The following is a 15,915-nucleotide window of genomic DNA, read 5'->3' as shown; positions in this document are numbered from 1 at the left end:
AAAATATTCTCAGAAACGCGTTGCATCGCATCATCGGATATCTCTTTTTTGCAAAGTCGTTCCCGTCTCGCGCGCATTCCCATAAATCTCATCGTTTCGGGCACGCAGCCGGAAGGTATTACTTCGGAAAGTAACGACCGGTGACAAATATCCAGGTGGCTAAGTACGGAGTCGAAAGCTCGTATGTACTCTCTCTCTCTCTCTCTCTCTCGAGTTCGCATAGCGCGATTAGGTATCACGATGTAGGCAATAAATTACCAGCACAACCATGCGTCGCACACGACGCGCTTCCACCGCTGGTGGTCATTGCTAAATTGAGGAATCATCAGCGAGGCTTATGCATCGCGATTATCGCTAATTGATAAATTCGATGGGTTCGTTGTAATTTATTACATTCTACCGAGCTCGGTTATTTCTAACTGTTATTCTGGCGGCGCATTCATTATCGCAGTCTTTACCTCGGGAAAAAGTATTTTTTTCTTTTTAGTTTTTTCGCGTTGTGTCACTTATGGTCGTCGCCAGCAACAGGAATTGGCTCCTCGATGAGTATTGTCGATCGCAGAGAGCAATATGCTTTGCTTTCCCGATGGATCTACAAAACATTGCCATCAGACGACACTGAAATCGAGATTTTTAAAACAATATTTTTACGAAAAAGGAATTTATAATTATATTCTCCTACGTTCAAATGTCAGCTAATTATATTTTACATGCAATAGCATTATTTATCGATATACTTGTGAATGAGATAATATATATATTTACTTAAATATTATCTCAATCAAGAATATCCGCAAAATTGTCCGAAACCGAACATTTATGCTTTCGACAATTAAACAGACTCGTTCGATTACAGACGACGCAGTCGCAGCGAGGAGGATACAAACGGTACCGTCGTCAGCGACGACGCACAGCAGCAGCAGGACTACGTATCCGGACAGCGTGAACCGGAAGAAGAAGAGGAACTGGGAGCGGAGGAGGCAGCGGCACAGTCCCTGCAGAGCGGTGCCGAAGACGCCGATCCGGAAGTCCACAAAAGAGTCGCGGTGCAGGTGCAGGTACAGGGTATGGAGGGCGACTGGCGCGCCTACTGCGAGCATCCGCTCTCAGTGGCGACCGCTGCTATGCTAAATCTCCAGCAGCAGCATCAGGTGTCGGCGGTAACCAGCCATGGCGACGATCCTGGCGCGTCCTATGTCTACGAGTATTACAAACTGCCCGAGAAAACGGCCGCGGATGTCAAGTTGCCGCCCACGCACGAGCTCTGGTCCACGTGAGTATTGACTTTATATATTTTACGAAATTTAGTATGATCCGTGACCGATCCGTAAGCCGGAAAGAGTTCCGAGAGACAATCTTGGATCTCAATAATATTGGAATGTTGTGTCTTCGTTTCTCTCGTTATATATAGTTTAGATTATTATTACTTTTAAGTCTCTCTTTTTTAATTTTTCGTGAAGATGGGAAAATCTTTTTTATTTCTCATCAAACGCGTTTAAGCAAAGCTTGAAAATGCGAATTAATCTTGGATAAAAATGAGCTGAAGACAACGGCTGTTATTATGCACGCTTTACGCAATACAGTCTTCATCGCTTCGGAACTTCGCGTATGCTTCGCTTTATCTCGCTATTTTAGATTCTCATCCGCGCGTGTAAGCTTCGTAATCATACGCGAGGCAAGGGAAAGAATCGCGATTTTCTACGGCTCTATCCACGGAATATAATCATGCTCTTACAAATGCAGGAAGATTTCGCTCGCCTCTCTCGCGCATTTAAATAATTCAAGAATATTCACGTTCACGAGATTCGCATCGAGATTGACTGAACAAATTGACTTTTCCGGACAAAATTAATTCGCTGAAATATAGCTTGAAGATTTAAAAAACGATATTTATTTTTTAAACATACAGATACTTCAAATCATTGGTAGCAGAGAATAATTGCAACGCTCGTAGTATATAATTTAAGTTTAAAAAGAATTTAATCTTTTGCAATAAAACATAACTACAAAATAGTAAATTCCTAAAATGATTCTGCATTATCGCAGAATTATTCGTCAATTTGTCAAATTTTTTCAAGCATTGTGATTACCTCTCTGCATTCCAGCTTTGTGCTTATAACTTTCTTATATTATGACTAGAAAATTATTACACAACTATATACATATAAAAAATAATTTATATAAAGAAGAAATAAATGAAGAGAATTTTATATTATTATATTCGCGGAGCCTTTGAAAATTGGTAGCCTTGGCAAGATTCTTGTAAAAGTATCTCTCGCAGCGTTCTCGCATGTAACGCACGTAATTTTATGCACTCGCGCGCGGCTCTTCTTCACTCGATGCACTTAATTTAGAAGCGCGCGTGCACGTGGCCGCTCGTACGTGGCTCATCCATAAACACGTGCGTGTGCGTGACGACTAGCCTGTACCGCGGGTGCATCCAGAGGACTCGATTAGCGTAGATCCGCAGATAGAGCCCCGTGTCCCGATGTAGCGAACACTCTCGGCGCGGGGCTCGTCGGGCGCGCGTTATTAGCTATTCGTGTTTCGCCGTATCTCGATTAATAGTCTCGACCGCGTAATTGAGTGCTCGCGGTGAGCGTAATTCGTTACCGGGGGCTGATTACGCGGGACAATCGCGTGTAAAATCAGTCGGCACGAAGAGACGTTTGACGCGTTAATTAGATAATTCGTATTCTACCAAGCGCGGATGTATATTTTCGTTATCTTAATAGCGAAACAAATGTAGAAAGGAATATGCATCATTTCAACACTGATGCAATAGGCGTATGTTATTTTCGTTTAACACATAATGTGGAATAAATAAAATCCACGCTGAATAAAGCGAAAAGAGTAAATTAGATATTTTTTTTAACGTGATGTATGCCAAAGCAAATTATTAAATCGTTAATTCCACAAGAAGACGAGGCACAAAGTGAGACGGCCTTTTTCATGCACAGCCCATTTACGTAGATTATACTTATAGTTCGAAGGAACAGTAATCACAATTCTTTAGGAGTTTATCGATATTCCATAAATCTTTTGCGCTTAAATGAGTGCGCAGCGTGCCATCGATAAATGGAGCTTTTCGTTTTCTCTCTCTCTCTCTCTCTCTCCCTGCTCGCGAATTAATCTTGGATAAAAATGAGCTGAAGACAACGGCTGTTATTATGCACGCTTTACGCAATACAGTCTTCATCGCTTCGGAACTTCGCGTATGCTTCGCTTTATCTCGCTATTTTAGATTCTCATCCGCGCGTGTAAGCTTCGTAATCATACGCGAGGCAAGGGAAAGAATCGCGATTTTCTACGGCTCTATCCACGGAATATAATCATGCTCTTACAAATGCAGGAAGATTTCGCTCGCCTCTCTCGCGCATTTAAATAATTCAAGAATATTCACGTTCACGAGATTCGCATCGAGATTGACTGAACAAATTGACTTTTCCGGACAAAATTAATTCGCTGAAATATAGCTTGAAGATTTAAAAAACGATATTTATTTTTTAAACATACAGATACTTCAAATCATTGGTAGCAGAGAATAATTGCAACGCTCGTAGTATATAATTTAAGTTTAAAAAGAATTTAATCTTTTGCAATAAAACATAACTACAAAATAGTAAATTCCTAAAATGATTCTGCATTATCGCAGAATTATTCGTCAATTTGTCAAATTTTTTCAAGCATTGTGATTACCTCTCTGCATTCCAGCTTTGTGCTTATAACTTTCTTATATTATGACTAGAAAATTATTACACAACTATATACATATAAAAAATAATTTATATAAAGAAGAAATAAATGAAGAGAATTTTATATTATTATATTCGCGGAGCCTTTGAAAATTGGTAGCCTTGGCAAGATTCTTGTAAAAGTATCTCTCGCAGCGTTCTCGCATGTAACGCACGTAATTTTATGCACTCGCGCGCGGCTCTTCTTCACTCGATGCACTTAATTTAGAAGCGCGCGTGCACGTGGCCGCTCGTACGTGGCTCATCCATAAACACGTGCGTGTGCGTGACGACTAGCCTGTACCGCGGGTGCATCCAGAGGACTCGATTAGCGTAGATCCGCAGATAGAGCCCCGTGTCCCGATGTAGCGAACACTCTCGGCGCGGGGCTCGTCGGGCGCGCGTTATTAGCTATTCGTGTTTCGCCGTATCTCGATTAATAGTCTCGACCGCGTAATTGAGTGCTCGCGGTGAGCGTAATTCGTTACCGGGGGCTGATTACGCGGGACAATCGCGTGTAAAATCAGTCGGCACGAAGAGACGTTTGACGCGTTAATTAGATAATTCGTATTCTACCAAGCGCGGATGTATATTTTCGTTATCTTAATAGCGAAACAAATGTAGAAAGGAATATGCATCATTTCAACACTGATGCAATAGGCGTATGTTATTTTCGTTTAACACATAATGTGGAATAAATAAAATCCACGCTGAATAAAGCGAAAAGAGTAAATTAGATATTTTTTTTAACGTGATGTATGCCAAAGCAAATTATTAAATCGTTAATTCCACAAGAAGACGAGGCACAAAGTGAGACGGCCTTTTTCATGCACAGCCCATTTACGTAGATTATACTTATAGTTCGAAGGAACAGTAATCACAATTCTTTATCGATTTATCGATATTCCATAAATCTTTTGCGCTTAAATGAGTGCGCAGCGTGCCATCGATAAATGGAGCTTTTCGTTTTCTCTCTCTCTCTCTCTCTCTCCCTGCTCGCGATTCTATATCGCTCTCTTTTGCATTACGCCGAAGCAATTTAGCGGAGTTTAGTTGGGTAGATATATTGCTCTCCAGTCGGGCCTATTTATATCTCGCGTTCGAGTCTTCCGGTCCATTTGCTCGGTTTGCAAACTGAACCCACCGCGCCAGCATTCTACGCACTGCACGAGAAGGAGAGAAAGAATTTCTCCCTCGTTCCCGATTCGTGATGGGGGTCTCTCTCTCCTTATATTTTGGGCCTGGTTGGCCATGGAGAACGCGGAGGAATCCCTTACCCCTTGCGCCGTAGAATCCAGGAGACGGAGACAACGGGTAAAGGACTCTCTCACCCCTCGGGGATCTACGGACGCGCGCGGGCCCCACTTTTGATTTATATCGGCCGCTTAGCATATTTTGTAATTTACTGTTGAGAATCCTCAACGTACGAATCGTGTCAGATACGAGGGCAGCCGAGAGGAGAGGTAGTGCAGCGAAATGCGGCGGCAGCAACTGCAGCGCGGCATCAGGAACATCACCAACAACAGTTTCTGTTACCGACCTCGCCATGGGGAGATGCCGCCCTAATCTTCCCTCGCATCTTCTCCTCTCTCCCTGCCTGCCCCTCTCTGCGCTCTCTGCCCTTCCTCCTTCTCCCTTTCTCTGCTTCTCTCTTTCTCTTTCTCTCTCTCTCTCTCTATCTACATCTCCTACTCCCGTTCTCTCTTCCCGCTGAGAGATGATAGCATCTCGACAATTTGTACGGCGGTAGATCGTTAAAACTCCTCTCTCGCTCTCGGCTGTCGCGTCGCTGCGAGGAGAGAGAATGAGAAGACTACCAAGGGCACAACTTTAATCCAATTTCATTGTGTCGCGCTCGCTGAAGGGATCAAGCGCTTCTCTGGTCGCGGTCGCGAAAATAGGAAGAAAAAACAAGCACGAGCACGATTCGGAGGAAATGTATCTCGACGTGGGGACAATACAGAAAGAATCCGCGTGCAAACGTTTGCATGTTTTCGCAGCTACATAGATACGATCATGATAATATGCGTCGATGTGTTTTCCATTGCCGTTGAAACGCGCGTCAGAAAGGACGCGTTGCAGTTTTCTCACGACTTTCCTAATCGGGATTTAAGACGGGTTTGTTGTCACATAGTGAAAGCTTAGCGAGCGATGGGGGTTTCGTTTTATCGCTTTTCTCGAAACTCATTTTAAGTTAGATAGGCTTATTTACCGCAAATCAAAATTTTGTAATTATATAGTCTTATATGATGAGCTTTAAAACAAGTTAGATGAGTTTCTACAAACCGAAACTTTAGCCAAATGCACGCCTAATTAAATTAGAGAGATTAGAGATTATTTTATATACGATCAATTGAAAGAATAAGGAAACTAAAACTTAACGAGTTTTCATAAACTCGCCCAAGACTTTTAATTCTTTATAATATTAATCCTAGAATTTTATCATATTTGTATTCTTTCAACACGAATAACAATATAAGATCTCCTACGTTTATATGTACTAAATAATAAGGTTATTATTTTCAACATGAGGCCCAGAAAAATATACGGAATTCGCTGCGTTCACGCCGAGAGACAGTCATATTGTAATTCGAATAATAAACCTGCTGTGAAGTCAAGCGACGGGAATATTCTGTTCAATTAACCATATTGTTGTAAACGCATAAAGGCAGGGCCGCATTTGCCATGAGACAATCCTCGTTGTAAAAGGAAATTATCATTTCTTTAGTAACACCTTCATTTTTGGATATATTTTCAGTGCGCAATCTGTATCGTCAGATCGATGCCCAAACGCAGGAATGTTAAAACTTGTTTCTTTAAAAGAATGTGTCCCTTATCGCGATCTTCGTGATAGACTCAACCCTTGAGATCTCGTTGAGTGTGCGGAGCCGAGTCTGCGTAGGAGGCGGATAACTCGCCGCGACTCTTACGGTGTCCGGCGGTCGCTTATGGTTCGCCACGGGGTTGTAGAATGATGGCGCAAAGCCATCGAGAATCGGCGTACAGTTTCACAGCAAGCCGCCGCCGTAAAAGACGGCCTCCTGGGCACTATGCGAGATCGCCGCCTTAATCTTAACGCCCGTCGGGCATAAGCGACAACCGCGATATCCGCCTTCCAAACGCGGAGAACAGCCGCGATGAAAAGCCGCGGGATAAAGCGGGAAATAAGGGGGTACCCGTCGCGCATAGCGTTCGTCCGGCAACATTGATTCAATTAGCGGATGAAGACGCTTCTCGGAGGTAGACGATGATGGCAATTGAAACGCGAAAAAGTTACTTGATGGAGTAACGTAGACGCGCCGCTGGCGGAAAGCGTAAACACACTTACGCTCTCTAGTATCTGTCTCTCTCTCTCTCTCTCTCTCTCTCTTTGTCGGATTTTAATTTATTTAACATATAAAAGGGCGAACTTTCTCAAGCGCACTTTACATACAAGAGTTAGTTTTATTTAAATATCAGCAAGTAAAAAATAACATTTACATAAGTTACATAAACACTTACATAAGTTTCTCAATAAGTTTTAATATAAATCGAATGTTCTGATATATTTATCACTTTTATTTATTTTTTTTTTAACGATAGATACTATTCTCTTGTCATATTCAGGTATTATATATTTAACTTTTAATATTGCGTGAAAAAAATGATATGTGTCATGCCTATTTTAACAGTCGCAATGATTGACGCTGTCATCGAGAATTATTACGATTATATATGGTAATAATTGAGAAAAAGCAATATATGTATAATATTGTAAATCGCAAATATTCCCTATAGATTGTTTCTATATTTATCGAACATATTGCCGCGATGACGATAATACGCAATACAGAACAATCATCGCAATTGCGTGCGTTGTAAGTCGGCAGGAAGTATTCTTCCAAATTATAGTAATTGTCACTTATAACAGTCAGGTACACGAGAATCTTTTTCGTTCGATCGCGATCGATTGCTTCATCGCTGGTCATGCGATGTTCTGAGAAACCGCATTTATGCAATGAATGCAAATTATGATTCTCAAATCTGAAATGTTAATTGTGACAACTGTGCGTTACACATTCTAATCATGAAAGCATTTTTTACGCTACTGATCGAGAATTTTTTATAAATTTTGTCATTGATTTGCAATCAAATATGTACCGCGTTTATCGAGGCGAGCAGTAATATTATTATATTCGATGGCGTTTTTTTTTGCGATTCGGTTGAATAACTCGTAAAATGTTTTTGTCGATTCTTTCTTCCCGACACGCGATAGTATATCATTACATCAGAAATTTTATAGTGGCACAGATATATAACGTATCGGAGAAATGGAATGGAGCCGATCTTTATACTCACCGCAACGATGTAGTTTCCATCTCACCGCGTACGACGCACGTTTCCGCAGACGGCGGTGATTACACGCCGGGTTCGAAAGTGAAATTTCCCCCCTGGAGAGATAACAAATTTCTAATTAATTCATATTAAATTCACATGGCCTTGGGACGCATATGGATAACGTCAATATGATTAATGCTTCCCTCGCGGCGAGCAACGCATACTTAAATGTTTTAGCATCCGAGAGTAAGAGCGGCTTCTTAATTGCCGAGATAAACACAGGTTGTGATTATTTAGAGGTGCCGAAACGGGATCGTACGTTATAAAATCGAGAATAAAATATCGCGAACGTTTGCGAAATGAATTTTCGTTCAATCTGAAATATCTCGAGGAAAGTGAGAGACACGGGGTCGAGTAAATATGGTGTTAGCCACGCTTCTACATCTCTCGTATACGCCGTATTGCACATAATACGAGCGACGGTCGTAATAGCCGGATCCGGAATCTTTCTTTAACGACCGTCTTTTCGTACGTGCGACGAAGCGACGTGGAACGTAATGAAGTCTTGCTCAGAGGTCGGTCTTTAAGGGACTCAAGAACGAACTCGGCAATGAACGCCGGTACGCTGCAACTTCTTATTACATTTCCTGACTATCGTCACGCCAAGATCTACTTAGGAACGAGACGGCAACGGCCTTTACGCTCTTGCCACGAGGGTGCATACTCGGCCGACTGACTTGTCACGGGATTAGACAGGTAGCCGACGTGAACACGTATCGCGGAGAAGATTGTTCTTTGTCGTCTATCCGCGGTTGTCTTATTGTTACTTTCAAACACATGTTAGAGAATCGAGTAACTTAATTAAATTCCATTTAAAAACAAGTTGAAAATGTTAATCATTCATAAGAAGGAAAATATATTTCTTTTAAGAAAAAAAAAAAATATATATGACGAGAAAGAATATATTGTGACACCGTAACAAAAGAATCAAAAAATTCTCTGAATGATTGTCTTATGTGAAACAATCTGAGCAAATCCGAGTAAAGAACCGGCGAAATTCCGAATTCATAATTGCGGCGATTAGAAACTTCTAATTGTGTGCTCTCTGTCGCTGGAAATTCAATTCGTTCTCTGTCGCACCCTTATAACGCCTCCCTTGGTCTCTTAAACATAATGGAATCGAGATCGAGGACCTTTACGATGGTCGACGATCGGCCAAACGACGAATACGAGTTGTCGCTACCTTTTATTATACACGTTTCATTTCTCCCGGTTATCGTTACGCGGCAATCTGCTTTAAGAGTCACCACTACGACGAATCGCGGCCACTACCGCGATGATCTCTGACCCGACTGACAAGCCGGGGAACGAGGGGGGGCCTCGTGTGTCACGTCGTAAAACGGCAAAACGTGGACCGGACAGCAGGCCGGAACCAGAACCAGAAACGTGGGACGACGAGTGCCATGGCCCGTTTTCTCGCCACCGCTGCTTTATGCCCGACACGTAACGTCGCGCGAACGCGTTCTCGTTTATTTGAATTTACGATTATAGAGGAACATAATTGCGCGGGGGGCACACGATACGCGTACGGCAACGCCCTCGTTTCGCGCTCTTGTCGCGTGGGATTCCACATCTCCGCGTTCTCCGGTAGCGCCGGATCTTTCCGCGATTGCGGAAATCACACGCGGAGCGAGTCGCGTGCTAAGGGCCATGTTACGAGGAGATGAGCCATAAAAATAAAACATAAGTATCATATACACAGAGCGTACTAAAATCATTGGACGTGTCCAACCATAGATACAAATTAAGAAACCCTTCTAAAGTATCGAGATAAAATGTAGACGAATGAAATATGAAACATTCATAATAAAGCATTCTAATATAATAGTATAAATAATCTAAATAATTAAATATTTGTATTTATCTTGATACGGAAATTTCAAGCTTAACCGTTATAATCCTCAATGTTAAAAATTGAAAACTTTTACCACGGTAAAGTAGACTTTAGATTTTTCATAGATTTTCATAGAATTGGCGGAAGTTATTTATTGCTAATTATAAATTGCGTATTACCAAATATATTTTTAAATATATTTTTATTCTATTTGCGTATTTAATTTTTTGCGAGAGTAACATTGATAAACGGAAAAGAAGGCGAATAGTGTCGCCAATTACGCACGTCGTGATGTTGCGCTGTCGACAACACTGTACAACTATGAGGTCTCGATTACCAGGCAAGAACTGGATCGCTCGATCAAGACAGTTAGCTTGCGGCGATATTATCTCGTTAGCTCGAATTTACGATTAGAAACGCCGCCGTATGTTTTGTATTACCTTACGGGTATCCCGCCTAGAATCATCGGTCTTGCGACCGCGGGAACGCAGGATCTTAGATCTCGTCTCGGGGTCACAAAAGACATTTTAAATCCGGCCAACTTCCTTCTCGTGCCAACGATCTCAATTGCCGTAACGAAGTCAAAGAGCATTAAACGGACACGTTTTCGCAGGGGTTGATTCACGCTGCTCGAACGTACGAGAACCGGATCACGTAGTCCGAGAACCGGATCACGTAACATCTCATTAGCGAAACAGGAAGGTGCGGATGAATTCGAGGACACACGAAGGTCTGAGAATCAGAACGAATTTCTAGCTATTCCATCGACGACCGCGGTGAACCGAACAAGAAAAGTCGAGGATTCGACCTCAAGAGATATCTAACAGATCGTAGTGTCGAGTTTCTCACATCACAATTCGAGTTTGCGATGTACAAGCATTCTCGACATCGAATATCGTAAATTGTTGCACGAGAAGGAAAATCGCACCTCCGCGATGTAAGATTACCATTCAAACATTTGATGATAGGCCACTCATCGGTATAATCTTGATCGAAGCAAAATCTGCATCGTAATATTCGCGATTATTTATGAGTCTGAAGAAACTTTTAAATTGTAGGTGTCTCTTAAAAGCGGTGCGAGTTTGAAAATCTTGCGAAATTTAATATAATATCTTTATTTTTTATATATTCGTTTTCATTAAAACTCTTTATCGATTAATTAAACTTTTCTATTTCGTCTCTTCTATTCTCTTTCTTGAGAAGAGAGAATGATAATATTTTTGATATGTATATTCTTTTTCTATACAACAATTCCTGCTAGTTACGAAAAATACGAACGGCAGTGCTTTCACAAAAACATAGTTGAAAACACGAAACATTAAGACCGGGGTCAAGAGACGTTTCATAATCCCCGAAAGTCACCGACAGTAACATATTCTGAGAACTGCGCGCGATACTCCTAGGAAGTAAAGCATTAGGAAAGCCGCTCCAGTCGACCATCGTGAGAAGTGCTAGACGTCGTTGGCCTCGCCACGTGCATTTAAAATCATTCCTCTCCGTCCGTCCATATATATGACACATATGTATGCATACATTGACATTGCCGCGACTCGGTGGCACGTGCTATAAGCACAGGTGCCGAACGTGCGTGCATGCGTGCGCTTGTAAAGGCAAGAAGTCCGTAGACCTGCGCGAGAGGCCCGTATACGCGAGATGTGGAAAAAGAGCAGACCGACAATGATAATCAAAGGAGTGACCCGAGAACGAGTCGGTAGAGCGCCACTTTGCCGGACCTGTCTTTCGGGTTTCGTCTCGTGCCACATACGGATAGGTCGTTCGCGCGCGCACACACAACACACACACACACACACACACACACACACATGTGCCCGCACAGTAGGTAGAGTACGGGCCACGATACGCCCGATTTCCGGTTAGAGAAACGCCCGATTCCGGTTTCCGAAGCGGGTCTACCGCGAGCCTGAAGCGGCGGTACCGCAAACCGCGTTCTGGCGCCCGCGCAGGTTGCTCGACAGGGCTAGCATGCGTACGCGTACACACGCACAAGTGGCCGTGTGTGTCGCGACCCAGCGATGACCCCGCGCGACCTGCAGGTTCACGTGTCGGGCCGTCGTCCGGTACGAGTGCCTTGTCGTCGATAATGCTGCACCGTAAGTACGTAATTGCCTCTTACGCTGCGCATTGCGCACGCGGAATCCTCTTCGTGGTAAAGAAAAAAGAAAAAAGCCGCGCCGCGGAATGCCGCGTATAACGCGGCGTAATTTACTCGTTTGTGGCGCGAATGTGCGCTCGACTCACGCCGGGGCACGAGAATTCGTGCGCGGCGCTTATTGACCCCCGAGAAGATCGGGGGATACTCGCACCGAGGATACCGGTGTAATGGACGAGATTTTCCACGCGCGTTTACTGAAAAAGAATGCGGCGTCCCCCGTTTGTCGTAGAGATCGGCGTTTCCTCGCAGAGGAGCAGAAGTGAGACGATAAAAACGGTCGGCGTCGGACAGCAACATCTTGTACCGTTTGTTTCGTTCGAAATTCTACACATATCTAACGGTTAAATTGCCCCGAATCATCGCGAAGCGATGATTGATCTTTCTCGAAACAGAGACAGGATATTAAAAATGATACGTCGCGATTAAGATATATGGAACTTTCGAATTTCTTTTGAACGAAAATAAAAAATGAATAAGCATATGATTACAGAAATCGTAGATTATTAAGTGCACGGCAAAGATGATACATTTTCTTCGCCAAAAACTATATTTATGGTCATAATAATATATCTCTAATTGTTTTTCAAGGTTCATCTTATCGATATCGGCAGAATTTGTTGATTTATCGCGCTTTTTCATGGTTAAAATACTTGCTCATGCATCATGCAGTAGTTTTTTTATTGACATTCGCTTGAGATTTTTCGCACGACAATGCGAAACTGGTTGCATGCGCATAGGTAACTCTACGAAAGGCTGGCCGAAAGCGAGCATTGACCTCTCTTTCGTTTTACGTTAAACGTCATTCCTCTCTTCTTGTGTGCTTTTCCTCTTCCCTTCTTCTTGCGCGACCACTAACATTCGGTACTTAACTCATCGATGATTAGGAAACCGCGAAAAAAATATCTTGCGCATTGTTTAACAACACTCCGTCAATGCTGAGATTCATTTCGGAACTTGTGATTATGAATGCATTATTTTACTTAAAACGAGATGAAAGAGTAAATAGATATAAAAAAAATCATATATCCTTTGAAATTTTTTGGGAAACGTGAAACACACTTTAGAAGAAATATAACGATACTTTTTTAATTAACGGAAATTTTTGTCGCGAGAATCTGGGCGTGGATGAAGATATGTCGATGACAGTCACACAAAACCACCGAGACGTTCCCGAGAGCTTAAAACGCCAATCAGACTCGGTTCGCAATCTGATACATCACACCTAACGATCCCAAATTTTCAGGGGTGCATCGTATCGAGTTCCCAAGGTACGCGCACGCGAATCTCGTTTCGCACCGCGCATTCCCGGATTAGCATCGCATTATCGGGAAACGCTCTCGCGAGAGACGTCGCGAAAGGAGAACGCGCGCGGATCCATTTCACGTAAGCCGAATTCATGAGCGGCCTCGCCGCCTATGGCCTCGGGTTATGACAGCACGTTCTCTTTGCTCGGGAGAACGCGGTCTCGGCCGCGGCCGGGTTTACCCGCCGTCTTTTCCCCGTCCCGAGGCCTATCCGCACCTCTTCAGGGTGCACAAGTGTGCCGAGGGCGACGCGATAGTCTCTCATCCTCTCGGCGTCACCCTTTTCGTCGTATTACGAGGCAGACAGGAGCGAGAGAATCGCAGGGCGGGAGAGAAGAAAAGAAAGAGAGAGCGGTAGACGAGAGATCAGGTATCAAGTGTAAAAAAAAGGTCATTGTGCGGAAGCATCTGACCGTAGGGTAGGCACCGCGACACGACGTTGCGAAAGGATAGAAGGAGGGATGTATACTTTTTTAGGGTTAACAAGAAAGAGAAAGACAGAATCTGGCGGTAAAGGTTGCCAGGACACTCCGGCAAAGACGGCGAGGGGCGATCCTTCGCGTCGGAAAAGACGAAGAGATGATAAAAGGAAAGAGAGAACGAGGGAAGGATGGCATGCACCGAGAGAGCGTTGGCAGTTTATAAGGGTCCCCGGTATTGTGGATACGTATTATCATGCTAAATATAACATGTTAACTACTTCGCATAATACCGCGATCCTCTCGATTCATCTACCATACGGTCGATCGGCGAATCGCGTTACTCGGCGTGCGTCGCGCGTCGAAAATTTTATTGCCGAATTCGGCAGATGCAGCGCGCGATGCATAGCGGAAGTGTAACGCCGGATTTTCCTCGCCGAATTTCATTCGATGACAAGGCGCGGAGAAAGAGAAATGAAAGCGCGGCCCATCTCTCGTCTTTCTTTGAGGTCGGCAATTCAATTATCATTTCAATGAACACACTGAATCTAAATATAACGTCAGTTGTCTCTAATTATAAAAATATGAAACATACAGGATATTAATAAAACTGAGACATATACCTCTAACTTTTTTCGATTTTTCAAAAATATTTTTATTTAATTATTTTCTATTATATACTTATAAATTTTTTTAATATCTTATTGATGAGATTAAAAATAAATAAAAAGAAAACATATGCGCCGTATAACTAATGTCGTCTAATATTTGAAATAGGGAATCATCATTAGAATTTTGAAGGAGATTCAATTGTGTTAGATTCCTACACCGTTCTCGACGATATTCTATGAGCGCGAAGAATCCGATCTTTTTCATGGCAGATGGTGGATCCCGTAAAAGGCAAATCGGTGGCAGCGCGAGAATGGGCGCGCTGTATCAATTTCGATATACATAGCGCGAATTCGTCACGCATTCTTATGGCGCGGCACGGATCAATGCTGATTCTGGTGCCCGGTAAAGGAGCTATAACTGAAGGTCAATTCTCCACGGACTGTTGAAGGGGTGTGATGGGCCAGAAGCTGCTGGTGCAGGAGGCGCCTGGCTCCGGTTCTGCCTCGACGAATCGCATGGAAGGCGGCGAAGGTGCCGGAGGAGGGGAGCTACACCACTTCCTTCATCAGTACAACCAGCAGTCCCACAGTCCTGGCCAGAGCCTGCAGGGTGGCCTTCCGCTTCCGTTGAGCCCGCAGTCCCTGCGACACGACGGTGCCTCGAGCGCCGGCATCGCCGGGGTCAAGAGGGAACCAGAGGACCTCAGCTCGTCGCGGGCAGGTCAACAATCGAGCAAACGACACAAGCAGGAAAGTCCCACACCGCCGGGAATGTACCATCATCATCAGCATCAGCTACAGGTGAGACTTGGGCGATCATCGCCGAGAACGCAATCATACGTCTCTCCGGAATCCGCGATAATTCGCGTTTATTCGCGATTTATCTTTGATTTTTCAAAACCAGTTGTGATTTTTTACAAGATTTTAATTTTAGATGATAACTTAATGACTGATATTTCTACTCTATGAATCTTTCAATGTTTCGTGCTATAAAATCTTATATCCCACAATCATCACACGCAACAAAAAAGCTTATAACCAATTTTCATGATTTCAAATACCATTTCGTATCCTTTGATAAAATTGCTTAAAGATTTGCTATCTCTATGCGAACGTTATAATATGTTATCATCGTCCAAACATTGTGTCACGTATAGCCCAATGCAACAAGTATGCCGCAAAATAACTCGAGAAAATAACTCGGATAGCACAGATTTGCACTTGCGCGTTGCATTCGCGTGTGGCAAGAGCCTCGAAGATTACCAAGTGCTTTGCGTGAATCGCGCTTTCGTGTTTTTGCCGCAAAAAGCGAATGTGTAAATGCGACGGGAAAAACGCACGAAATTACAATTCGCTTGAGATAGTAATGCCGATAACAATGCCGAGTCAACCGCAATGATTTTGTATATGTGTGTATGTGTATGTGCAGGTGCAGCAGTACGGCAGTCCCTACGATCCCTACA

At 43.3% G+C, this 15,915-nt stretch overlaps 1 protein-coding gene across 1 annotated transcript in view; it reads left to right on the top strand.

Annotated features, from left to right (window-relative positions):
* The window catches only part of LOC115241354 (protein grainyhead), a 149,861-nt gene that overhangs the window by 111,167 nt on the left and 22,779 nt on the right, over positions 1-15,915 (top strand). Inside the window, 3 exon segments of the mRNA XM_029817070.1 lie at positions 915-1,273; positions 14,902-15,253; positions 15,882-15,909. Of these exon segments, the coding sequence (XP_029672930.1) occupies positions 915-1,273; positions 14,902-15,253; positions 15,882-15,909 (739 nt within the window).

The sequence above is a fragment of the Formica exsecta genome, unplaced genomic scaffold (assembly GCF_003651465.1).
Source record: "Formica exsecta isolate Colony F162 unplaced genomic scaffold, ASM365146v1 scaffold48, whole genome shotgun sequence".
NCBI classification, from domain to species: domain Eukaryota; kingdom Metazoa; phylum Arthropoda; class Insecta; order Hymenoptera; family Formicidae; genus Formica; species Formica exsecta.
This window is presented reverse-complemented; position numbering and strand designations above follow the sequence as displayed.